General features: G+C 37.9%; 4 protein-coding genes and 2 long non-coding RNA genes across 6 annotated transcripts; 4 read left to right on the top strand and 2 right to left on the bottom strand.

The window, feature by feature from the left end:
* Positions 1-894: 894 nt before the first annotated feature.
* On the top strand, positions 895-2,254 carry LOC122063991. Its single transcript, XR_006135534.1, has 3 exons — positions 895-1,103; positions 1,243-2,018; positions 2,107-2,254. It is a non-coding gene; the product is annotated as an uncharacterized LOC122063991 (long non-coding RNA).
* Positions 2,255-6,769: 4,515 nt separating this feature from the next.
* LOC122063990 (disease resistance protein Roq1-like) lies at positions 6,770-9,475 on the top strand. Its single transcript, XM_042627685.1, has 4 exons — positions 6,770-6,901; positions 7,078-8,058; positions 8,519-8,647; positions 8,882-9,475. The coding sequence occupies exons 1-4, from the start codon at positions 6,770-6,772 to the stop codon at positions 9,473-9,475; spliced, it is 1,836 nt and encodes a 611-aa protein (XP_042483619.1).
* A 613-nt stretch (positions 9,476-10,088) lies between these two features.
* Positions 10,089-12,746, top strand: LOC122063989 (protein FAR1-RELATED SEQUENCE 5-like). The gene is made up of 2 exons (XM_042627684.1): positions 10,089-10,105; positions 11,210-12,746. Exon 2 carries the CDS (start codon positions 11,211-11,213, stop codon positions 12,744-12,746), a length of 1,536 nt encoding a protein of 511 aa, XP_042483618.1. The 5' UTR covers positions 10,089-10,105; position 11,210.
* An 11-nt stretch (positions 12,747-12,757) lies between these two features.
* On the top strand, positions 12,758-13,555 carry LOC122063988. The gene is made up of 2 exons (XM_042627683.1): positions 12,758-13,363; positions 13,454-13,555. The coding sequence occupies exons 1-2, from the start codon at positions 12,923-12,925 to the stop codon at positions 13,553-13,555; spliced, it is 543 nt and encodes a 180-aa protein (XP_042483617.1). The 5' UTR covers positions 12,758-12,922.
* A 2,329-nt stretch (positions 13,556-15,884) lies between these two features.
* Positions 15,885-16,397, bottom strand: LOC122063987 (beta-glucuronosyltransferase GlcAT14A-like). The gene has a single exon (XM_042627681.1). The coding sequence runs from the start codon at positions 16,395-16,397 to the stop codon at positions 15,885-15,887; it is 513 nt and encodes a 170-aa protein (XP_042483615.1).
* Positions 16,398-16,609: 212 nt separating this feature from the next.
* Positions 16,610-18,016, bottom strand: LOC122063992. The gene is made up of 2 exons (XR_006135535.1): positions 17,901-18,016; positions 16,610-17,050 (listed from the first exon to the last, which is right to left on the bottom strand). It is a non-coding gene; the product is annotated as an uncharacterized LOC122063992 (long non-coding RNA).
* Between the last annotated feature and the right edge of the window lie 3,555 nt (positions 18,017-21,571).

Below are 21,571 nucleotides of genomic sequence, written 5' to 3'. Positions count from 1 at the left end.
TTTTGCTAGAAAAAGCAGGGTGTGACAGACTTAGTTGTTGGATGGAGAGGATGGTGATTTTGATGATGCGACGCTGCCAAAGCCTACAGCAGCTACGACAACAGAGTGTGTGCTGGTTGTTGGTTTGAGGTTGTGTAGGTGAAGCAGGAGAGATGGTGGTTGTTGTTGGTTTTGGTTCAGAAATGGAAAACCAAACTGTTGTTGTGAGTGGAAGAGGGAGTGGCTTATTGGGATTTAGAGAGAGCATGGTTGTGGTAGTGTTGGGCTGTGAGACTGTGCAAAGAATCATGGAATGATGGAACACAAACAAGAGAAAAATAGAGAGATCAGAGAGAGGGGCAATGGGGATCGAGGAATTTGTCGAAGGGAGGGGGAGCCAGAGATGAAGAGGAAGGAGAAAGGAAGAAGAAGGAGAAGGACAAAAATTGTGTGAGGAATAGATTTATGAAACTCTTTTGAACATCCCAGAAACTGTTTTCTCAACACAAAAACAAAAATTATTATTATTATTATTAATATATATTTTTTTCAACATAGAAATTGTAGAAATGTTACCAAACGCACTGAAGTCCCTGTCCATGGATATGGATCAGGTTCTCCTACGGTGTTTGATCCACACTTGGATTTCACTTAATCTCTCTCTTCTTTTAATTGATTTTTATTTTGGGTGGAGTCTAAGTGTGAATCAAATACCATACGGCCCCATTTGTACAGTGGGATCCCTCGGGTGGGGTTCTTCAAGGATTGAGGCCCACATGGTGATGGGGTGGGACTATTGACATAACAGGAAATCTAAAACTTCCCTTCAACTTTTCAATTCCATTGTCATTTTGTTGAGAGAGAGAGAGAGAGAGAGAGAGAGAGAGAGAGACAGAGATGGCGTAAGATCTAGAACATCATCGTCGTCTCCATCTTCTTCGGTCCTTTTTTTTTTCTTAAGCTTCCAACATAGGTGGGCGGAAGATCAGGGCATCATAATCTTCTTCCTCCCTTTTTCTTTTTCCCCTATTAAGAGGGTTGCAGCACAAGGGGAAAGTGAGGATTGATCAAGAGGGCTGAGGAGGGAGAGTGAGTGAAATAAGAAGGTGGTTGCAAGGGCGGAGGTTGCAGACCGTCTCCTTCTTCTTTGGTCTTTTTTATTTTTTAGTTTTGTAAGCTTCCAATATAGGTGGGCATAAGATCAGGGCATCATAATCTTCCTCCTCTGCAAATTTATTTATTTATTTATTTTTTTTTTAAAAGAGGGTTGCAGCACAAGGGGAAAGTGAGGATTGATCAGTAGGGCTGAGGAGAGGGAGAGAGAGAGATAGAGGGCAGTTGCAGGGGCGGAGGTTGCAGAGACGACTGTCGTCGGACCTACAAGTGAACCCACCATTTTACCCATCTGAAACCCCTGTTATTGAAAACCATAACCAGACCCCTGGCTGAAATCCTTGCTGCTGTTGTCCGATTTGCAAGTGAACTCACTATGCATCGGACCTGTAACCTCTGATTTGTTTCAATATCTTCGCCTGCACTTGTGATCGTCAGCCATGAGAACATGAGAGGGATCGGGGTCATGGGAAGTTGCAGACTAGGAGGTTGCACAGGCTTGCAAAGGTGACGGTTACTTGAGTTGTTGAAGGCTTGCTCCATCTCCAACCACTTTTCGTAGGATTTTTACCAAAGTCCTTCCAAATTAGTGGGACATTGGAAAGGACTGAGGTGGGAGAATCTCTGGGACACGTCGGCCGATAATAAAACTAGAGGAACAGAAGGCTGTCTATATATTTTCTCACACCCTTTCATTCAAACAACCTAAAATCTCACAGGGTGGGATAGTTGTAGGAGAGTCATACAACTATCCCAACCCTCAACTCCCACCCTACCAAAACCCTTCTAAACAAACGGGTTCTATGAGAATATCATTCTCGTGGACCTGATCTCATTGTCCATCCCCATTGAAGACCGCCAAAACCCAAAATTTTGAGCTTGTGGCCCCCACACTGCGCCACTGATGACCATTCGTCCAAGAACAGGTGAGGTTGCATCCACAGTTGCAGGGAAGCTTCAGGTCAATTTCACTTTTTTAATATGATTTCAATTTTCATTGTTGACCATATACAGATTAAATTTTCTTTTATGGCTTGTTTCAAGCTATTTTCATTTCGATTTCTTCTGTTCCGAGCCGACTACTGAGGAAACTCGTGATCAAATCAAGTTTCTACTCGTAAATCTCTTATCGTTCTTACGGGGAAAAAATGCAAAATGCAAAATGCAAAATGCAAAAAGGAAAGATCGATGCATCATCATCGGCCACACAAGGCCGGGATGTTAGAGCTCCCTATGGGTTTGAGTTTGAAACCCTATTGAGGAAACCACACAGGAAAAACAAGAACACGAATCTAATAAAATTATGGATGATCGATTTGTACCTTTCACCTAGTATGCTGAAGATGATTGATGTTGGTCACTCCCACTTTCGCTCTCTTGGCTTGGCTATGGATCTTCTACATGCCCTTAAACCTCCTTGGTTCTCTCACTTTAGTGGTAAAGTGGGGGAAGAGTGAATAATGGTTGTAGGGACCCAAAACCTAGTATTTATAATACTGTCCTGCACTCAAAACCCTAAACCACAATGGGTTGAGCCAGCATATCCCTAAGCTTGAGAGTGGACCGAACCGGTTCATGCAATTTGATTCTCACCCATTTAATCAACCCGAATAATTAATTTAGCCCATAAATCCAACAATCTCCCACTTGGGCTACATTAATTATAAGGATGTCTTTTAAATTGGTGTGGCCATAGAATCTTATTACATTAACCACTCTTACTGTGATTCAGTTGAAAAACCACTCACATCGAATAACAGCAGAAGATACACCTCAATATACGGCATAGAACTTTCTGTTATTACAAACATAAGTAAGTTTCTTAACACGAATCTATGTGGGATACCATCATAGAAATATTGACATATCCTCAAATTACACTGTTGTCATTCTATGTAGGTCCTTAACTGAGATATTAACCTTCACTATGGCAAATCGCCTTTGATCTGTGGTTAATATCTAACTGTGGCCTTCCGCCTATAAACTGTGGTAAATATTGCCTATGAACTGTGACAAATACTGTCTTAAAATGTGGCAAACATTACCTTTTGAATTGTGACAAAATATTGCCTATAACTAAGACAATTACTGTCTATAAAAACATTTTCAAATGAAATTATAAACCAAATATTTCAAGAAATAACTGTGCATAATGTAAATGCTAAAACTTAACCATAATTCATCAAACTGTGCCCCAAAACATATGGGCTAAGGTTCAAAACATAAACAAATACTAAACAAAACCAGAACTCCCACTAATCAAGCATTTCAAATAACTGTATGTAAAGAAATCCTAACTACTTGATGTGACCAAATTTTACTTGCTCTCAATTGCTGATGATCAGTCTACCTCACCCTTTATTAGTATCATTCTGCTTATCAACCCCAGAATTCTTCATTTTCTCTAACCATTTCTTGAAAATAAAACAGTCCTTCTTCACAAGTCCTTTCTTATGGCACAAAAAACACTCTACGTTGTTGGTATTCTCTTCATCCTGAGCCTTTTGAGATGTGTCAAGTTCTTGAGAGCTATTAGTCCTGTCATATGGCTTGACGCTTCCTCTGTTGGAAAAATTTTTGTTCCTTCTGCTTGGTCCACCAGAAGATCCCTTGTGAAAAGTTGCATGTGCACTCTCAAACCTAGTTTGTTTCAATTTTTCTTCCTCTTGAGTGCAAATGGAAATGGGCTCATTTAGGCTCCAATCGTCCTTCAGTGCAATGCAGGTAGATTGGATAACCTTATACTGACTAGGGAGGGTATTCAGTGCAATGTGTACAATATATTCTTCATCGATCTGTATTCCAAGATCCTTAAGTTTACCAGCATCAGTAGCTACACCCAAAATGTATTCTCTAACACTCCCACATCCATCATACCTTGTATTCATTAGCCTGGTCATCAATGTGGTTTTCTCAGCTTTCTTGTTGTGTTGAAATCTACCTTTAATAGCATCTAGGAATTCTTTTGCAGTGTCTTTGATCTCTATGTTCCCACGTATAATTTCAGGAACTGCCTTTTTTAAAACCAGTATGCACTTTCTGTTTGCTTTAGTCCATTTCTTAAACTTAGTCCTTTCAGCACTTCTGCTCGAGTCTGTGAGAGGCTCAGGTTTAGGCTCCCTAAGTGTCAAGTCTAAGTCAAGAAGACCTAAATGCAATTCTAATTCCTCCACCCACTTTTGATAGTTGTTACCAGTGAGTATTGGGATGGAAGATACATAACTTGAGGGAATGGCCATCTTACTACAGCAGTAACAACAACACAATACATGCCAAATATCAAAATATAAACCATAATATAAAAGCATGTAATACCATCAATATATTTTAAATAAGAGTTACAACTAAAAATGTATCCCTATCCTTTGGGACAGGAATTAGCTGATGCTCTTATATTCTTCTTTTAACTATGAAAACAACACTAACTTTGGAATTCAATCACCTTTGGGCAAAAGAACTCCAAATTCAATGTCCCTTTCTTAAATGTGGATAATTATCCTCAAACCTTGATGACATAACCTTTGGGAAAGTATCATCTTTACTGTTGGAGAAGATACAATCGAACTGAATGTACCACTTTGGTGGGTTTCACTCAGTTCTATCATATCTTTCCCATTGGAGATGTATATCTTTATGTTCAAAACATACATATAAATGTCACTAGGACAACAATAACCATACAAGAGTCACAACCGCAACTACATTCCTATCCTTTGGGCAAAGAATGCACTGGTCCTCTTGTAAATTTATATTTACTGTGAAAAGAACAATAACTTTTGAAATCCCCTCACCTTTGGGCTTAGGAACCTCTAGGTTACTGTCATTTTCTTAACTTTGGTGACATCACCTTTGGGAAAATGTCACCTACATTGCTTCCCTGTGGAAAATCATGAAATAATAAGATGTACCACTTTGGTGGATTCCACCTCATCATTTCATGGTTTCCTAAAGCAAAATTACTTTGCAACTAAGAATGAGCGGAAGCTTACACCCTTTTCCATATTAACATATCTTTATTTAAAAAAAAATTTCTCAATTTCATGGTAACCAATAACATATATATTTTTCAAAGCATTGATTTATGCTATTTTGTTTCAATGATTGAAACTAAATACAACATAAAATTTCAAATAAATATGTCATATTAAAAATTAGATCATTAAATGTGGCCCGAAACAAGAAATCCAACGCAAAAAACAGATTTCAATTTGGCCTTAAAACGAACCTTTAAATGAAATTTAAAGTAGTTTAAATAAAAAACCCAAAAGGAACAAATTGAAACCAAATACAACATAAAATTTCAAACAAATATGTTATATTAAAAATTAGATCATTAAATGTGGCCCGAAACAAGGAATCCAACGCAAAAAACAGATTTCAATTTGGCCTTAAAACGAACCTTTAAATGAAATTTAAAGTAGTTTAAATAAAAACCCAAAATGAACAAAAACCAAACAAGCCTTTGAGTTTTTCTTTTTTTTAAATCAATCAAAACCAACCGGTTCGGCCATATGAGTTCCGGGTCAAATTCGGGTCAATTGGTCAACGACCCGGTCAACCTTTGACCGAGTCAAATAGTACATATGAGTTGACCCACTGTGTCGCCGGTTCGAATCGGTAGGGTTTCCGAGTTGAACCGGCGATGACTCTTTTTTTTTTTTTTTTTGAAATTTTTTTTTCTCTCTCCTCCGGCAGCCGATTTCCGGCGGCGCGTGCCGGCGCGTCCGGAGGTTTCTGGTGACTTTCGGCATACCTCCGCGACCGTATTCTCGTGATATACAACTTTCGTGAAGAAAGTTTTCCCATACAGGATCTTTAACTGATGGTAAAATTACGATTTTTATGATTTTCATGATTTTTAATCAAATCAGGTTTTAAGTAACAATTAAAATCCTCATGTATAAGAAAAATTCAATCGATTCTTGTCCCATGTGGTCTGCTCTGATACCACTTGTTAGAGCTCCCTATGGGTTTGAGTTTGAAACCCTATTGAGGAAACCACACAGGAAAAACAAGAACACGAATCTAATAAAATTATGGATGATCGATTTGTACCTTTCACCTAGTATGCTGAAGATGATTGATGTTGGTCACTCCCACTTTCGCTCTCTTGGCTTGGCTATGGATCTTCTACAGGCCCTTAAACCTCCTTGGTTCTCTCACTTTAGTGGTAAAGTGGGGAAGAGTGAATAATGGTTGTAGGGACCCAAAACCTAGTATTTATAATACTGTCATGCACTCAAAACCCTAAACCACAATGGGTTGAGCCAGCATATCCCTAAGCTTGAGAGTGGACTGAACCGGTTCATGTAATTTGACTCTCACCCATTTAATCAACCTGAATAATTAATTTAGCCCATAAATCCAACACGGGATTCATCTTCTTCGTCGCTTCCCTGTACTGGGTGGGATTACGAGGTGTTCTTGAGCTTTAGAGGTGAAGACACTCGCACCAACTTCACTGACCGCCTCTACAATGCCCTCCTCGATATTGGAATCCACTCCTTCAGAGATAACGAAGAACTCCGAATCGGAGAAAATATCAATCAGGCGCCAACAGTCCAAAATAGCGATTCCCATATTCTCAGAAAACTATGCTTCCAGCAAATGGTGCCTCCGTGAACTTGCCGAGATCGTGGAGTGAAGGAAAAAGGGGAACCAAAGACAGATAAAAGTGATGCCCGTTTTCTACCATGTAGTACCATCGGACATCCGAAGCCAGACTGGTCAGTATTGGAAGGCTTTTCAAGACCATGAGAAGGAATTCGAGCAGGAGGAGATAGAAGGGTGGAAGAAGGCTCCGAGAGAGGTGGGGTGAATTGAAAGGATGGGATCTGGAGAATATTGCTGATAGGTAAGTACAACGTTTCCCTCATCTTAATAGCAAAATGCAGTGTTAAAAGTATTGAATGAATCGAGAAAGAGCCCCTTGACTGTTTCTGACAACCTGGTTGGAATCAATTCTCATGTTGAAGAAATAAATAGGAGTTACTAAACATTGGCTCTAATGATGTACAAATTGTGGGAATCCATGGATTAGGTGGCATTGATAAGACAACAATTGCTAGGTGCGTATACAATAGAGTCTATCATCGCTTTGAAGGATGGAGTTTTATAGCAGATGCTCACGAAACTTTCCAGCAAAGGGGACTTGTCCATTTGCAGAGGCAACTTGTCATTAATATCTTGAATGTAGAGAATCCAAACATTTCTAGTGTTGATCAGGGAATTGCTATGATTAATCAAAGACTATCCAATAAGAAGGTTCTTATTGTCCTTATTGATGAAGTGGATCAAAATATTGATTTAAATGCAATAATCGGGAAGCGTGATTGGTTTGGTTTTGGAAGCAGGATTATTATTACCACCAGGGACAAGCATATCTTAGATGTTCATGGAGTAGACGGAACTTATGAGCCGAATGAAATGCATTTAGATCATTCTCTTCAACTTTTCAACAAGCATGCCTTCAAGATGGACCAGCCTCTAGAACATTATTTGAATGTCTCAAAAGAGATAGTAAAAACTACTAGAGGACTTCCTTTGGCTCTTAAGGTTATAGGTTCATTTTTATTTGGAAAAGAAGAATCAGCATGGAAAGATACGGTGAAGAAGCTGAAAAATATTCCACATGAAGATGTGCAGCAGAAGTTGAGAATAAGTTATGATGGATTAAATTATGAGAAAAAAGAGATATTTCTAGATATTGCTTGTTTTTTTATTGGAATGGATAAGAATGTTGCATGTTACATCTGGCATGGCTGTGACTTTTTCCCTGAAGCAGGAATTGAAAATCTTCACCTAAAGTCATTGGTTAAGGTTGGTGAAAAGAACGAATTAATGATGCATGATCAGCTCCAAGATCTCGGAAGAGAAATTATTCATCAAGGCAGCTATAAGAAGCTTGAGGAGCGTAGTAGGTTGTTGTCACATGAGGAGGCATTGAAAGCATTGAGTACTCCAACAGTTGGTCCTCATTAAATGATCTATACATTTCAATTTGGTTTTCTAGTCATTAGAGATGCTTTCAAGGATAAGTTAGCTATATATTTTCAGCCAAAGAAATCAATCATTAAAATTTAAGGTAACAAAGGATCCAATACCCACATCACCAACCAAGTTTTAAACTTATAAGAGTCTAATTTGGATAAAAAAAAATGATTGAAGTAGTACACAAATTGTGTAATACTTTATTGTATTATATTAGTTGTTGGTGGCATTTTTATAATTTTTTACAATGTCAATGCACTTTTCTATTATTGTGCACTTTTTCATTTTGGGTCAAAAGTTAACCACTGAGGTAGATGGGCTATGGGTCCATTATAACATGAATCTATACATGCATTAAAGCTGACCAACAACTTTTTGAATGTTAGTTTTAGTTCATCATCATAATCTTCCATATTTAAGGTTCATTGTTTTGCAGGGAACTAGGAAAGTTGAAGGACTCTATACTATGTTCAAGTACTCCCCTGAAGATAGGGAATGTATGATAAGTTCTAAAAGTTTTGCTGCAATGATTAAACTAAGGTTACTTCAGGTTGATTATGTCAAGGTTGCTGGAAAATGTGTGCATTCTTTTTCAGAACTAAAATGGCTTAGTTGGAAAAGATGCCCTACAAAATTTACACCAACGAATCTAAGTAAATTGTGTGTTCTTGATCTGTCATAGTGTGATGACAAAAAGCTGGATGGGTTGAAAACATATCATGGTCTGCGATCAATCTATTACTTTTAAACATTGATTAATAGCTGAAAAGTTTCCGTTTCGTTATGCCTTAATGCTCAGGTGGCAGAAACTCTAGAAGTTCTAAACCTGAGTTGGTGTGATAAACTATCCCAACCTCCTGACTTATCAGCAAATCTTCATTTGGAGGTATTGATTCTTGAATACTGTTCAACTACAATTGGCTCATCCATTGGCCATCTTAAGAGTTTAATCATATTGAACTTGAAGGGCTGCAAGAGGTTAAAGTATCTCCCAACCAGCATTTGGCAGTTGAGTTCTCTCAAAACACTTGACATTAGAGGTACAAACATCTGCCAATTGCCAGAAACATTGGGCTCCTTGGAGGCCTTAACAGAGCTATACATTGACTTTTCTAAAATACAGTTACTTAGTTCAATATGTCATTTGAGAAACCTCAAAACTTTAAGTGGTGCAATTTGTCGTACCCTGGAAGGAAGGGTTTCTATCCTTCATAATCTCCCAGAGCTTCCTTCAAGTTTGAAATATTTGGATGCTTTCATATGCAAAATGAAATCATTCCCAACGCTGTCAAATCTGACAGATTTAGAGACATTGTGCCTTCATCATTGTAAATATCTGGTGGAGATACCAACTACAATCAATGCTCTTACAAGGTTGGAGTCACTTGGATAAAAATCCTCTGTTGTTCTAATCTCTGTTTTTCCATGTTTTGCTAGGTGCAGAACGTGACACGTGGACAGTCCATCACCAACGATCAAGATTAAGAAGGTTGGTTGAGGGTTGTTCATCCGGTTTACAAGTGTGGATGACTCGAACCGGTTCACCCAAACAGTAAGGTTTAGAATAAGTTTTGAAATTTGAATTTCAGAACATGTAAAAGCTGGGTTTCCCTCGTTGATGTGCATCTCTCTCTCGCAACCCTCTCGCTGCATCTCTCTTGCTCACAAGTGAAAACTACCGTTGGTTGAAGCTCACGAATGAATCTCCCCCTTAGTCTCTCTGTCCGACGCTCTCATTGGGTTTGAATCTGAAAGGAGCTCTGGGAGGAGAAAACCCTAGGTAGCAAAATCTGCTCATGAAGCTCACGTGTTTGCTCTGCGAAGGTTTCGTACTACTCACGAAGCTCGCTCATTGCAAGCTTGAAAGATTCTCTGCAGATATCTCTCACCCCTCTCACTAATTCGAGGCAACAGGTTACAATCTCTACGATAAGGGTCTCTCTCTCCCTTCTCACAACCCTCTCTCTGCGACCGAAGGAGTAGGAGTGGGTTTCTTTGTGAACGAAGGTCGCGGTCTGCTCAGGTATGTTTAAGAATCGTTGTTGTTTCATGACTTTATAGATAACATGTACCTAAGTTCTTCTTTCTATTAGATTTATGGGTGCTGTTAGTTTTTATTTGATCATGGATTCCTATCCTTGAGTTTTACATTTTCAACTTTTTTTTTTTTGGCAGAAATTTCATTTTCTGTTTTCAAGAGGTAAAATGTGATGCTCCCTTGGCAATGGTGGAATAAGTGGTTGATTTGTGCTGTTCTCGCATCACCATTTAGTATTTCCTATTTTGTTTTTAAATGACAAACATTTGTCTTCATCATCGGAATCAATTTTGAAAATCATTTCACCAATTAAAGCTCCAAAGTGTAGACACCTCATTTTCTACCCCACCCCACCCCACCACCAAAAAAAAAGTAGATTTTTCCTCCATGATGGTTCAAAGGAAACTTCTTTGCTGCTAAGGGTAAATTTAGCTTGAAATTTGTTGCCTCTTCAATGGAGGCTGAGGTGATTCGTGATGCATTGCTTCTAGCTTGCAATCTTCGTCTTTGTAAGATTGTGGATCATTCTGATTATCAGTCTATAATTCACAACGTGAATTCTTCAAGGATCATCCTTAGATTGAGCTACTGGTGCTAATTTAGATGATGTATGTGTTCTTAAATCTCATTTTACTTCTGTTATTTTCTTGTTTGTTTTGTGTTCTCGTCGAAGTAAGTTCATTTTCTTGCTTAGGGTGTATAAGCCAAATTTTAAACCATCCCACTAGATCATTAACCTCTTTGAAACAAAAAATTACCTCCGTTATCATAGAGTGAAGCTCCAAAAATAAGGGGACAGAGCTCTGTATATCATCTTATGTTTACAAACAGTAAAATATACATATATCATCTTATAAAACATTTTCATTATGTATTGGTCAAATTCAGATAAACAAACTATATCTCTAAAAATATGTTTGGGTGAACCATTACAAGTTAAGTTTTTCAGCTACTTTCTTTTCTAACTAATGTAACCTTCATTCTTCTTCTTTGACTGGCTATAAGATCCATATTCTAAGAACTAGGGTCTATTACATCCAATAATGTAGTAGTATCTAAGGTATCATTGTTTTTATTTGTTTTGTCTAGTATGGAGAATGCTTGTTTGAATGATGCGAGGGAACCTCAGGTTGGTATGTTATTCAATTCAGAACAGGAAGCATATGATTTTTACAACAGTTACGGACGGGCAATGGGGTTTAGTATTAGGAGACACACTGTGAATAAAAGCAAGAAAGACAAGATGACTATTACGTCAAGGCGGTTTGTCTGTTCAAAAGCTGGGTCTCGGCAACCAGACAAGCGAGACAACAATGTTACTAACCCCCGAGCTGAGACAAGAACAAGTTGCAAAGCACAGATGGCCATATGTTTGGGTGGGGATGGAAAATATATGTGTCGTGAATTTGTGGAGGAACATAATCATGATCTCCATACTGATTCAACAGTTCATATGATGCGTTCACAGAGGCATATGTCAGACATACATATGTATGAAATTGATTTGGCTGATGACTCGGGCATTAGACCTAGATTCACAATTGAGTTGATGGGTAGGCAGGCTGGTGGGATCGAGAACTTGAGTTGTACGACCCAAGATGTTAGGAACTACCTCCGTACTAAAAGAATGAGTTCCTTATCATATGGTGAAGCAGGTAGTTTGTTGAATTACTTTGTTACTCAAACTAGGAACAATCCATCTTTCACATACTCAGTTCAGCTGGATAGTGAAGAACAAATAACTAATATATTTTGGGCTGATCCAAAGATGATCATTGATTATGCACACTTTGGAGATGTAGTCAGCTTCGACACTACATTTCGCACCAACAGACAGTGTAGGCCGCTTGGGGTGTTTGCTGGATTTAATCATCATAGAGGATGCACTGTATTCGGGGCCACACTTTTATATGATGAGACAGTGGAATCTTTCAAGTGGTTGTTTGAGGTATTTGCTGAGGCACATGGTGGAAAGAAGCCTATAACTATCTTCACGGACCAAGATGCTGCTATGACTATAGCATTAACAGACATGTGGCCTCAGACGTGGCATGGGTTGTGTACATGGCACTTAATGCAGAATGGCATTAAGCATTTGGGTAATATGATGAAAGATGGCTCCGGGTTTCTTAAAGATATAAAGAAATGCATATACCAATACGATGAGGAAGAACAATTCGACAGAGCATGGTCTAAATTGCTTAGTGAAAATGGTGTTATGGATAATGCATGGTTGAGGCGCATGTATACACTTAGAAATAAATGGGCGAAGTGCTACATGAAAAACACATTCACATTAGGTATTCGAAGTACACAACTCAGTGAGAGTTTGAATAGTGATTTGAAGGATTATTTGAAGTCAACTTTGGATGTTGTGCAATTTTTTAAGCACTTCGAGAGAGTTCTTAACCAGAAGCGTGGCAATGAATTAAAAGCTGAATTTGAATCAAGAAACAAGTTGCCACGACTTGCAAATTCAATGTCAATTGTCCAGAAACAAGCTGGGGAACTTTACACTCCTACAATTTATGCGTTATTTCAAGAGGAATATAATTGGATGACTGTTTGTTGCATCAGAGACCGAACTGATAGATTTCCTGATTTTCAGTTGGGATTGTTGATGTAGAAGGTGAATATCAAGTATGTTGTAACCCGCTTGCTGGAATTATAGGTTGCGCTTGCAGGAAATTCGAAACAGATGGTCTTCTTTGTTGCCATTGTTTGAAAGTTTTAGATGTGCTCGACATAAAGCGTATTCCTGATTCCTACATTTTGAAGAGATGGACACGGGGAGCAAGAACTATGGTAGTTAATGACAATAGGGGGAAAGAAATTGAAGAGGATGTCAACCTGGACCGTACACAGCGGTATAGGCGTATTTGTCATGAATTTGTTCAAATAGCATCAGAAGCTGCTAACACATTTGAGGGTTACGAATTGATGAAAGATGCTGCTAATGAATTAAGATTGAAGGTTGGTAATATTAGAATCAACCCAGCCGATTGCCCTGATATGCCAATATTGCCTGATTTCTCAACTGACGTGTATGATGGGATACGTTTCAAACATAAAGAGAAAAGTAAGGGTGGAAGAAGGCTAAAGAGTTGGGTCGAAAAGCAAGGCAAAAAAAAAAAGAGTGGAGGGCCAAGTAATAGTCAACAACTACAAGAACAACAACCAACTCCTGCCTCATACAATATGCAACTGTTTGATAACATTTATCCCGGTTACATGTCACTTATGGTAAATACTTTTAGTTAGTTATGTTGTTTGCTGCATTTTTCATTTTCTTATATGAATCTGGATTGCCCTAATTTTCAATGTTCCCTGCAGGAGTCTATTTCCCATATGTCATCTCAAGCATCTGCAGTTCATCAATCACAAGCATCTGCAGTTCATCAATCACTAGATGAAGATTTATTTATTTGCTATTAAATACATTCAGTTGATGAGGAACATTATTTATTTGCTATTAAATACATTCAGTTAATGAGGAACTAACTTTTTTTTTTCTTTTTTGTGATTGCCAATACATCCAGGATATTAAGCATATTTTTATTGATGGATTAGTCTATAATGTACTAACAAATTTTTTTTGTAGGTAAGGAGTCTTTAGCTCAAAATGGTAGAGCATCTGGGCTAATGCCCAGGTTATGGTGGTTCGAATCCACCAAGACTTTGGACAAAACACTTTCGAAACAACGCACTTTTAAAAAACTGTTAATGTTTATCTTGCGTTTTTGACGAATGTAGGTTTGATGTTATTTTTTTGGGTTGTGATTGAGTTCAGATTTGAATTAGTTTTGTAAAACCAGATGGGCAGTCTGGTTATGTTAAAAAATGGGACTTCTGACGCTTATTTGTTCTCTACTAGCAGAATAGGTTTTACTGTTCATTTTGGGTTGTATTTTCTCCAATTTTTGATGGAGTCTGTGCATGGTGAAAAGAGGTATTGATATGAATAATGTTTTACTGCTCAATAGGTGAGTATCTTTGATAGAGTCTGTGCATTCTTTACTGCATTTTCTAACATCTGCTGTCCAAGAATTCCAGATTTTCTAGAATCTTATATTCTTCAAACCGTGGGCTCCAAATTAATTTTTATTGATCTGTCTTCTTGGCTCCAAATAATTGCCTTCAGCTTTCCATAGAACCAGTTTTAGTTCCTCTGTGCATGGCTATACTGGTATACTTGTTCTCTGCACACCATGTTAAATACAGTGATGGACATTGCTTTTTCTGAGTTGATTTTCTTGAATTTCTGGTTGATTCAAATGATTGCAGATTTTGGGTACTGAATTCTGGGTTGTAATATTATGCTTTCTGATGAATTGAGACTTTTTTTGGATTGAGTTTTTTCTTCCATTTGTTAACAGGTCAGATCATCTACTTCTTCTTCCCTGTGATTTCTAATATCCTAGTACTAATTAACTACTTCACTTCTTTGATTTCTTGAATCTGAAGTTTATGTTTATGTTTCTGGTTCTGTCGATGATTAAATTCCTATATTGAGTTCAAATTTGAATTAATTTTGTAAATGATTAAATTCTTTCATATTTCTTTCATAGTCCCTTCAATTTTTATGGTTCTACACTTGATTCAGTAGCTTGTTTGCTTCATCTCTGTTTAATGAACTCTTTGTCATATTTCTGGGTTTTCCAATTTCTGATGAGTCTTGATAGGTGAAAAGAGGTGATGTTCTCATAAAGATGTTTACCAACTATGTCCTTTATAAATTTTTTAATTTGGCATGAGGCAGAGAGAGAGAGAGAGAGAGAGGGAGAAAGAAGAATTCTCTCTCCAATTGGTGAGAGTAGACAGTATATAGCTTTAATATATTTGGCTGAAGCTTGCTAGACATGGCATATGGTGTTCAGTGGACACAAGTAATGTCTGCTGATTTTAAGCTTCTTTGAACATGTTGGATTGGTTCAAGTGACTTGGCTTGGGGATAAAAGGTTCTTGGCTGAAAACCCATGCCCAGTAACCTGCCCACATGTTCCAGAGAACAAAGCAATAGACAATAATTTTGATGGTAGAATCCCTATTTCTCCTTGGGCAGAGGGAGCAAGATGAAATGAAGTTTATAATACTCTGATGGTTCTGAATGGGAATATGCTCACCCATCTTGCTCCACACATGCTGTGAAAAAGGGCAATACAGAAAGAGATGATATGAGTTCTGAAGTTAGGACGCACTAAGAGGGCAGTAATGGTCAAGATTGAAGCATATTTGGTTCAAGATCGAGGTCAGGGAGAGGGAGTTTGTTGTGCATGATTTTCCAGATCAAATGTTGTACATTTGGAGCAATTGGGAGTTTCCAAATCTTAAGCCAATGGGAATTTTGAGTGGTTCTCAAGCCATTGGCCACAATGCTATAAGCCGATGCAACCGAGAAGCAACCATTCGAGTTAGCAAACCAAATGATTTTCTCTTCAGAGGGGAAAATAGGAATGGGAATGGACAGAATAATGGTGGCAATGTCCGGAGGCCACCAATGGAAAATTAAATAAAATCGTCAAGTTCTAGAGGCCGGCTCAATGAGATGAGAGACTATAGTTTTTTTGTTTAAATACAAAAACTACTCATCTTTCTACATGATACAAAGGTATTACAACAATGGCCATTCATTTGGCTGGGTGGAAGATTGATGTGAAATTTCAGCCTCAAATTCACTAGGCATCTATTCTTTGCCTTCTGAATTCATTGCTGTGTTAAATTCTTCTCTTCTTCATCTTTACGACTAATTCGAGTTGAACACCTTTCATACATTGATGTTTCTTATCTTTCCTTCATCAGCAAGTTTAGACAAAATAGCTCTGAGCTTCAGTCCATAAGGCCCTGGCTTGACAACATTAATGCCTCCCCGGATTGAAGAGGGTTCTTCCTCATTTATATCTGAATTTGAAATCTCCATTGTCTGATTCATTCCTGTGTCCAAACACCACTTTCTAGGGACAAATCCATCTGGCCGGCGTTTCAGTATGATTTCATCCACTTTCTGAAGCACCAGATTGCCTTCTTGAAATGGTCTTGCAAAGATTGACCCACTTAGTACCATTCTTTTATAATGAGACAGATTGAGAAAATTTGTTTCCATGTCTAAAGGGTTGTTCCATTCAATGAACCTCAGATCATTGTTTGCACTAGTGTTTTGAAATTTAGGGGATTTGCAGAGGACTGTATGAAAGTAGGATTCAAGTGGGTAGGCCACATTGTTGAAGTACATGAGTAGTTTCCTTGGGAGGTTGTCCCACCCATGTACACAGTAATCCATGAAGGCTCTGCATATTGAGGGAGAATTTGAAATGAAAAAAGGCTAATGCATAACAAGCCTACCTAGTCCAGAAAAATATTCAGATACAATTAATTGGGAATGAGTTATCATCTTTAGAGACAAGCAGCAAATTCAAAGTGCTTATGGGAAGGCTTTTCATTAACAAACAAAAGTTAATAATCATCCGAAAAGGAAAAAAAAATTATGAAATCTTACATAAAGTCTTGATCTTGTATTTACTCCATACATAATATGAAATAGACTTTAGTACTATTTACAAGGCCGTTACATAAAAGACATAGCACGAGAGAATTAACACCCAAATACATAGGAAGATGGTTAAACCATAATAATGGTTGAGCAACGACTGGTCCACTAGTATTTGTTTCCGCACTTGTGGACTATAGGAGGGTTGACGAATAGCTGAGATGACCCGTGTGTTCCTATTAACACTTTCTGTTGAATAACATGTTCCTGTGTCTACAGTCTCAGTATAATTCCTCGATACTGGGTCCAACCAAATAAAACATCCAGGATGTTTTCCGCCTACCGGACATCTGTAAAATCTTCATCCAGGATTCCGCGCCGTTTGAGAAGTTTGGATGACCATCACCTCTCCACAGCTACACATCCGTTGTTGTGCATCCATTTCTCTGTAAAATGCAATATCCATAAGAAAATAATCGAAATGAATAGATTTCAAAGTTTCGGTCATTTAATTTACAGCAAGTGGAGAGTGGAGAGTGGAGAGAGGAGACACCCTCCTCCACCTCTACCTCCACCTCCACCTCCACCATCTCCACTATCCATTCACTTGACCAAACTCATCATCTACCTTCCTTTCCTTCCTTCCTCCCTTCCCACATCCTCATTTCCTGATCACCTGCTTTACCTCCTAATTGGCCTTGCAACTCATAAACTTATTTGTATAAACCTTCGATACTTGGATGGATTCAACAAACAAACAATACAAGAGATCTTCAGAAAAAAAAAATAAACAAACAATATAAGAAGCTTCCATATATGGTCTCCTTCATGGAATAGCATAATATAATGTCTTCCACCCATGTTAGCCTTGCTTTTAGTGGGCCACAAATGTCTTAAAACACCTAACTTAGGAGATATTATGAGTTATTAGTGCTCTTAGTGCATTGACTTTCAATTTTTAAGAAACTTCATTGCTTCATCCTCTATCTTGATTCTTGACCCCATTTTTTGTTTTTTTGTTTTTTTTGTTTTTTTATCAAGAAAAAGAAGGAGCATTTGATTGGTCCTTTATATACAAAAATTATGAATGTCTCTTTTTTTTTTTTTTTTTTTTTTGCTTAATGTCTTAATTCCTATTTGCCAGTACTCTGTTCCTCTCACCTTGTAAAGGGAGAATTGATTGCAGGGGAAAAAAACAAGACCAGAGCTCCTCTGCTCCTTTGCTCCTTTGCTACACGAAAAAAAAGAAAAGAAAAAAAAAAGGTAATTAACAAGGAAGGCCCTTTCTTCTCATACCTTCGGGTCATCAATCCAGTAAGTGTGCGAGATCAGTTGCAGGGGCTTCGTTGATGTTCGAAATCACTCAGTAATTCGAGATAACCAATGAAGAGGGAGAGCGTGTACGAAGCTTCTGGTTAGAGAGTGAATAAGAAAATATCTAGGGTTTAAAAAAGAATGAAGAGAGAAGAGAAGAGGAAAGTAAGTTTTAGGTTTCATACTTTAGGGTGATCGAACCAGTGTGCGCGAGAACCAGCAGGGGGCTTCGTTGATGTTCGAAATCTCTCTCTAATTCGAGGAAACTGAGAGAGAGCGATATCAGTACGTAGGAGAGAGAACAGAGATTGAAGAAGTCAAGAAGGGTTGCAGGGGGCTTCGTTGATGTTCGAACACGCTCACTATTTCAAGAATAGCCGAGATGAGATGAGTTGCAAGTATCCTTTGAACCGAGAGATAGCGTGTAAGAGGGAATGAGAGAGATAACAGAGGGTGAAGAAGAAGAAGAAGAAGAAGAAGAAGAAGAAGAAGAAGAAGAAGAAGAAGAAGAAGAAGAAGAAGAAGAGAGGAGGAAACGGATTTTAAGGGAATAAGAGAGATAACAGAGAGTGAATAAGAAGAAGAGAGGAGTTAACGGGTTGGGTTGGGTCATACAAATCTCGGTCTGGTTCACAAACCTCAACTCGGTTTTGGTAGCTTCAACCAACCTTCTTAATCTTGACCGTTGGTGATGGACTGTCCACGTGTCGCGTTCTGCACCTAGCAAAACATGGAAAAACAGACGATTAGAACAACAGAGGATTTTTATCCGAGTCACTTGGTATCTGTAAATGCTACAAGCTAGCAAAAATAGGCTTTGAGGGATTAGATTCCCTGCAGCATTTGGAAATAAGTCATTGTCACTCATTGACAAAAATTCCGAAACTTCGGGGGATGGCTTGGTTGAGATTGAAGGCCTAGAGGGATTGTACTTAGAAAAGTTGATTATAAAGAGCTGCATTTATTTAAGACAAATTCTAAATTTGTCAGACTTAAAAAATGTGGTGTACATAGAAATCCGATACTGTCTTCAGTCACTTGGGATTGAGGGCCTTGAGGGATTGGACTCCCTGCAGGAACTGATCATTGCAGTTTGTGAATTATGAAGAAAAAGATACAACTTCCCAAAGAACTGAGGATGTTAGATATCTCAAGCTTGAAGATCTTATCTGAGATTGAGGGCATTGAGGGATTGGAGTCCCTTGAGCGACTGTACATGAGAGAGTGGCCGTTATTGAGAAAGATACAGCTTCCCAAAACACTGAGTTAAAGCATTTATATATTTCTAACCTCACAATGCAACAAGAGATTCACTGCCACGATGGATTGGAATCCTTAGAAAAATTAGAAATTGAGAGAGCCCTGACATTAAAAATATTACCTGATGTCTCAACTGTAAAGAACCTGAAACATCTAGATCTTTATCGGTGTGATTGCATGGAAAGATTCCCAAGTGTTGACAAATTGGAGTCCTTGGAAGTATTGCCATTGCGTAATTGCAAATCAATGGAAATATTACCAGATTTGTCCAACTTGACAAAACTACGGAAATTACATATCCAAGATTGTGAAAAGTTGACGGAGATTCAGGGAATTGATAGGTTGGAATCCTTAAAAGAGTTGAATGTTCGTGGGTGCACATCCATGATATAGCCAGATTTGTCAAGCCTGAGGAAATTGCCAATATTTGTAGACCCTAATTCCAATGACAGCGCTTCTTCGAGCATTAAATTGAGAAGCTTATTAAAACGACTGTGGAAGCCCATCCGTTAGAGGTATTACCAGTTCTAGGGAAGAGCTTCAACCCTCAATGATTGCAGGTGCTTCTCTTTCTATTTGAGCTTCTGTTTTTCCTGCAACTGTACCCCACACCATATGGCTCGGTATCTCTCAACATTTGGTCATCATCTTTCCTTTTTTTTTTTTTTTTTGGTGTGTGTGGTAAAATTTTCTCTATCTTCCACTATTATGATGATTTCTGTTATAGATTCAGATATAAATTTTTATTCATCAGTATATTAGCGGTTCTGATTTTATATCTTCACCATATTTTTATCAGATCATTGCAAGTCCTTTGGGAGTTCTTAACTCTATTGAGCTGCGAATTGCTGGTTTCTGGATTTGTTAAGGTAAACAAGCCATTGATTAATCAGGAAAGATTTAGCATAACTATAATTTTTTCCCTTCTGATACTCAGAAGAAATATCCTAAACAAAAGCATACAAAATGCCTGATCAATCACAATGATTAATTTCATATACACAGAAAGGATTTAGATTGTTGCACTTCGAGAAGTCATTGCAACTGATATGGCTTTGATCACATACATTACCTTAAACCATAAAGAAGATTATTGAATTGAGAGACCCTATTTTTCTTTCCTTCAATCTATTAAGTATTAACCATGCAACAGTGGAATTGGAGAGTATTGCTAAGAAGCTCAAAAGAATACGCTTGGATAATACACAAATCTGCAATCAAAATATTTAGTTTGGTACCACCAAGCTAGACCATGAAAGGTGAACATCAACTTCTGTTATTCTTTTCCTCAAGATTTCAAGTCTTGAATTAAGCTATGAAATAAAAAGTGGCAATTTTGAGTTGATTAGTGTATTATTCAACGGATCTTCCCTTCAAAAGGTTACCAATGATGTTTCATATTTTGTGGTATAGCTATTTTAGTTTGAAGAGACTATTTGGGCTTGATTGGGGTGGACTGTATGTTGCCAAAGGATGTCAGAATGCTTGTTACTATTTGCAAAGGTTTGTTTTGGTTGTGGAGGGATATCTTGAGGATAATGTTACCACATGCAGTTGCACGGGGTAATTTGGAATAAAAAGAGCTGAACTGTTGATAAACGTTCATATGATCCCAAGAATTCATTTTGTGACCAAATAACAAAATTTTCATTGGGCTATTGTGTGGAGTAAGTTTTATGGTATAGAATCTCTTTGGTGGATTGATGGGAATCTTCTTCTTCCTTTTTTTATTTTTTTCGTTTCGTTTTTGAGGTTTATTTAAAGCATAAGCAGTTGCAATCTGATACCCGCATACAATTTGAACCACTTTTTCGCTAATAGCAATGGAAAACTCTTTTTTGCTGTTTTTGCCTAAGGGACTTGTATAAGGCTTCAGTTTGGTTCAAATAAATGTTGGCTATAGAAAGTGGACATCATGCCAAGGAAGTGAAGAACTATGAATGCAGTGTTAAGATATGTGTTGACCTTTCTAGTAGCAATAAATATTTTCTTCCTTCCAAACAAACAGTTTAAATTTTAAGATCTCTCTCTCTCATCTTCTGTGCAACACCACAGTTTTTTTTCCCCTGCTTAAATATGATGTCAACTAATATTCCCAGAAAGATAGGTCATTGTGGGATTGCCATCTGTATTTATTATTTAATTGCTTCAGAACCGTCTTCTTGGAAGTTTTTTATTTGGAGAAGCACAAGTGGGAGAGATCAATCGGTCCAGAGCTACCAGATGACCTCAGTTTCCTCTGATCGGCTCCCCAAGTTCCCTTCCTAAAACACAGCCATATCCCCCCTTTTTTGAAAAAAATGATCGTACCACACAAGTTCTTAGATATTGATGACTTGGATCAGTTAAAATGGGATCAGCTTGATTAAGAAATTTGGGCAAATTCATTTGTT

Source organism: Macadamia integrifolia, unplaced genomic scaffold, assembly GCF_013358625.1.
Source record: "Macadamia integrifolia cultivar HAES 741 unplaced genomic scaffold, SCU_Mint_v3 scaffold1509, whole genome shotgun sequence".
Classification (NCBI taxonomy): Eukaryota; Viridiplantae; Streptophyta; class Magnoliopsida; order Proteales; family Proteaceae; genus Macadamia; species Macadamia integrifolia.
The sequence above is the reverse complement of the archived record's forward strand: the minus strand, read 5'-3'. Positions and strand labels throughout refer to the sequence as shown.

Excerpts from the sequence above, each read along its gene's own strand:
- LOC122063990 (XM_042627685.1), top strand. The coding sequence starts at position 6,770 with ATGCCCGTTTTCTACCATGTAGTACCATCGGACATCCGAAGCCAGACT. Across the intron at positions 8,059-8,518 it reads AAGCATTGAGTACTCCAACA|GGAACTAGGAAAGTTGAAGG; the intron begins GTTGGTCCTCAT and ends ATTGTTTTGCAG. Across the intron at positions 8,648-8,881 it reads TTCAGGTTGATTATGTCAAG|GTGGCAGAAACTCTAGAAGT; the intron begins GTTGCTGGAAAA and ends CTTAATGCTCAG.
- LOC122063989 (XM_042627684.1), top strand. The coding sequence starts at position 11,211 with ATGGAGAATGCTTGTTTGAATGATGCGAGGGAACCTCAGGTTGGTATG.
- LOC122063988 (XM_042627683.1), top strand. The coding sequence starts at position 12,923 with ATGGTAGTTAATGACAATAGGGGGAAAGAAATTGAAGAGGATGTCAAC. Across the intron at positions 13,364-13,453 it reads CCGGTTACATGTCACTTATG|GAGTCTATTTCCCATATGTC; the intron begins GTAAATACTTTT and ends TGTTCCCTGCAG.
- LOC122063987 (XM_042627681.1), bottom strand. The coding sequence starts at position 16,397 with ATGGATTACTGTGTACATGGGTGGGACAACCTCCCAAGGAAACTACTC.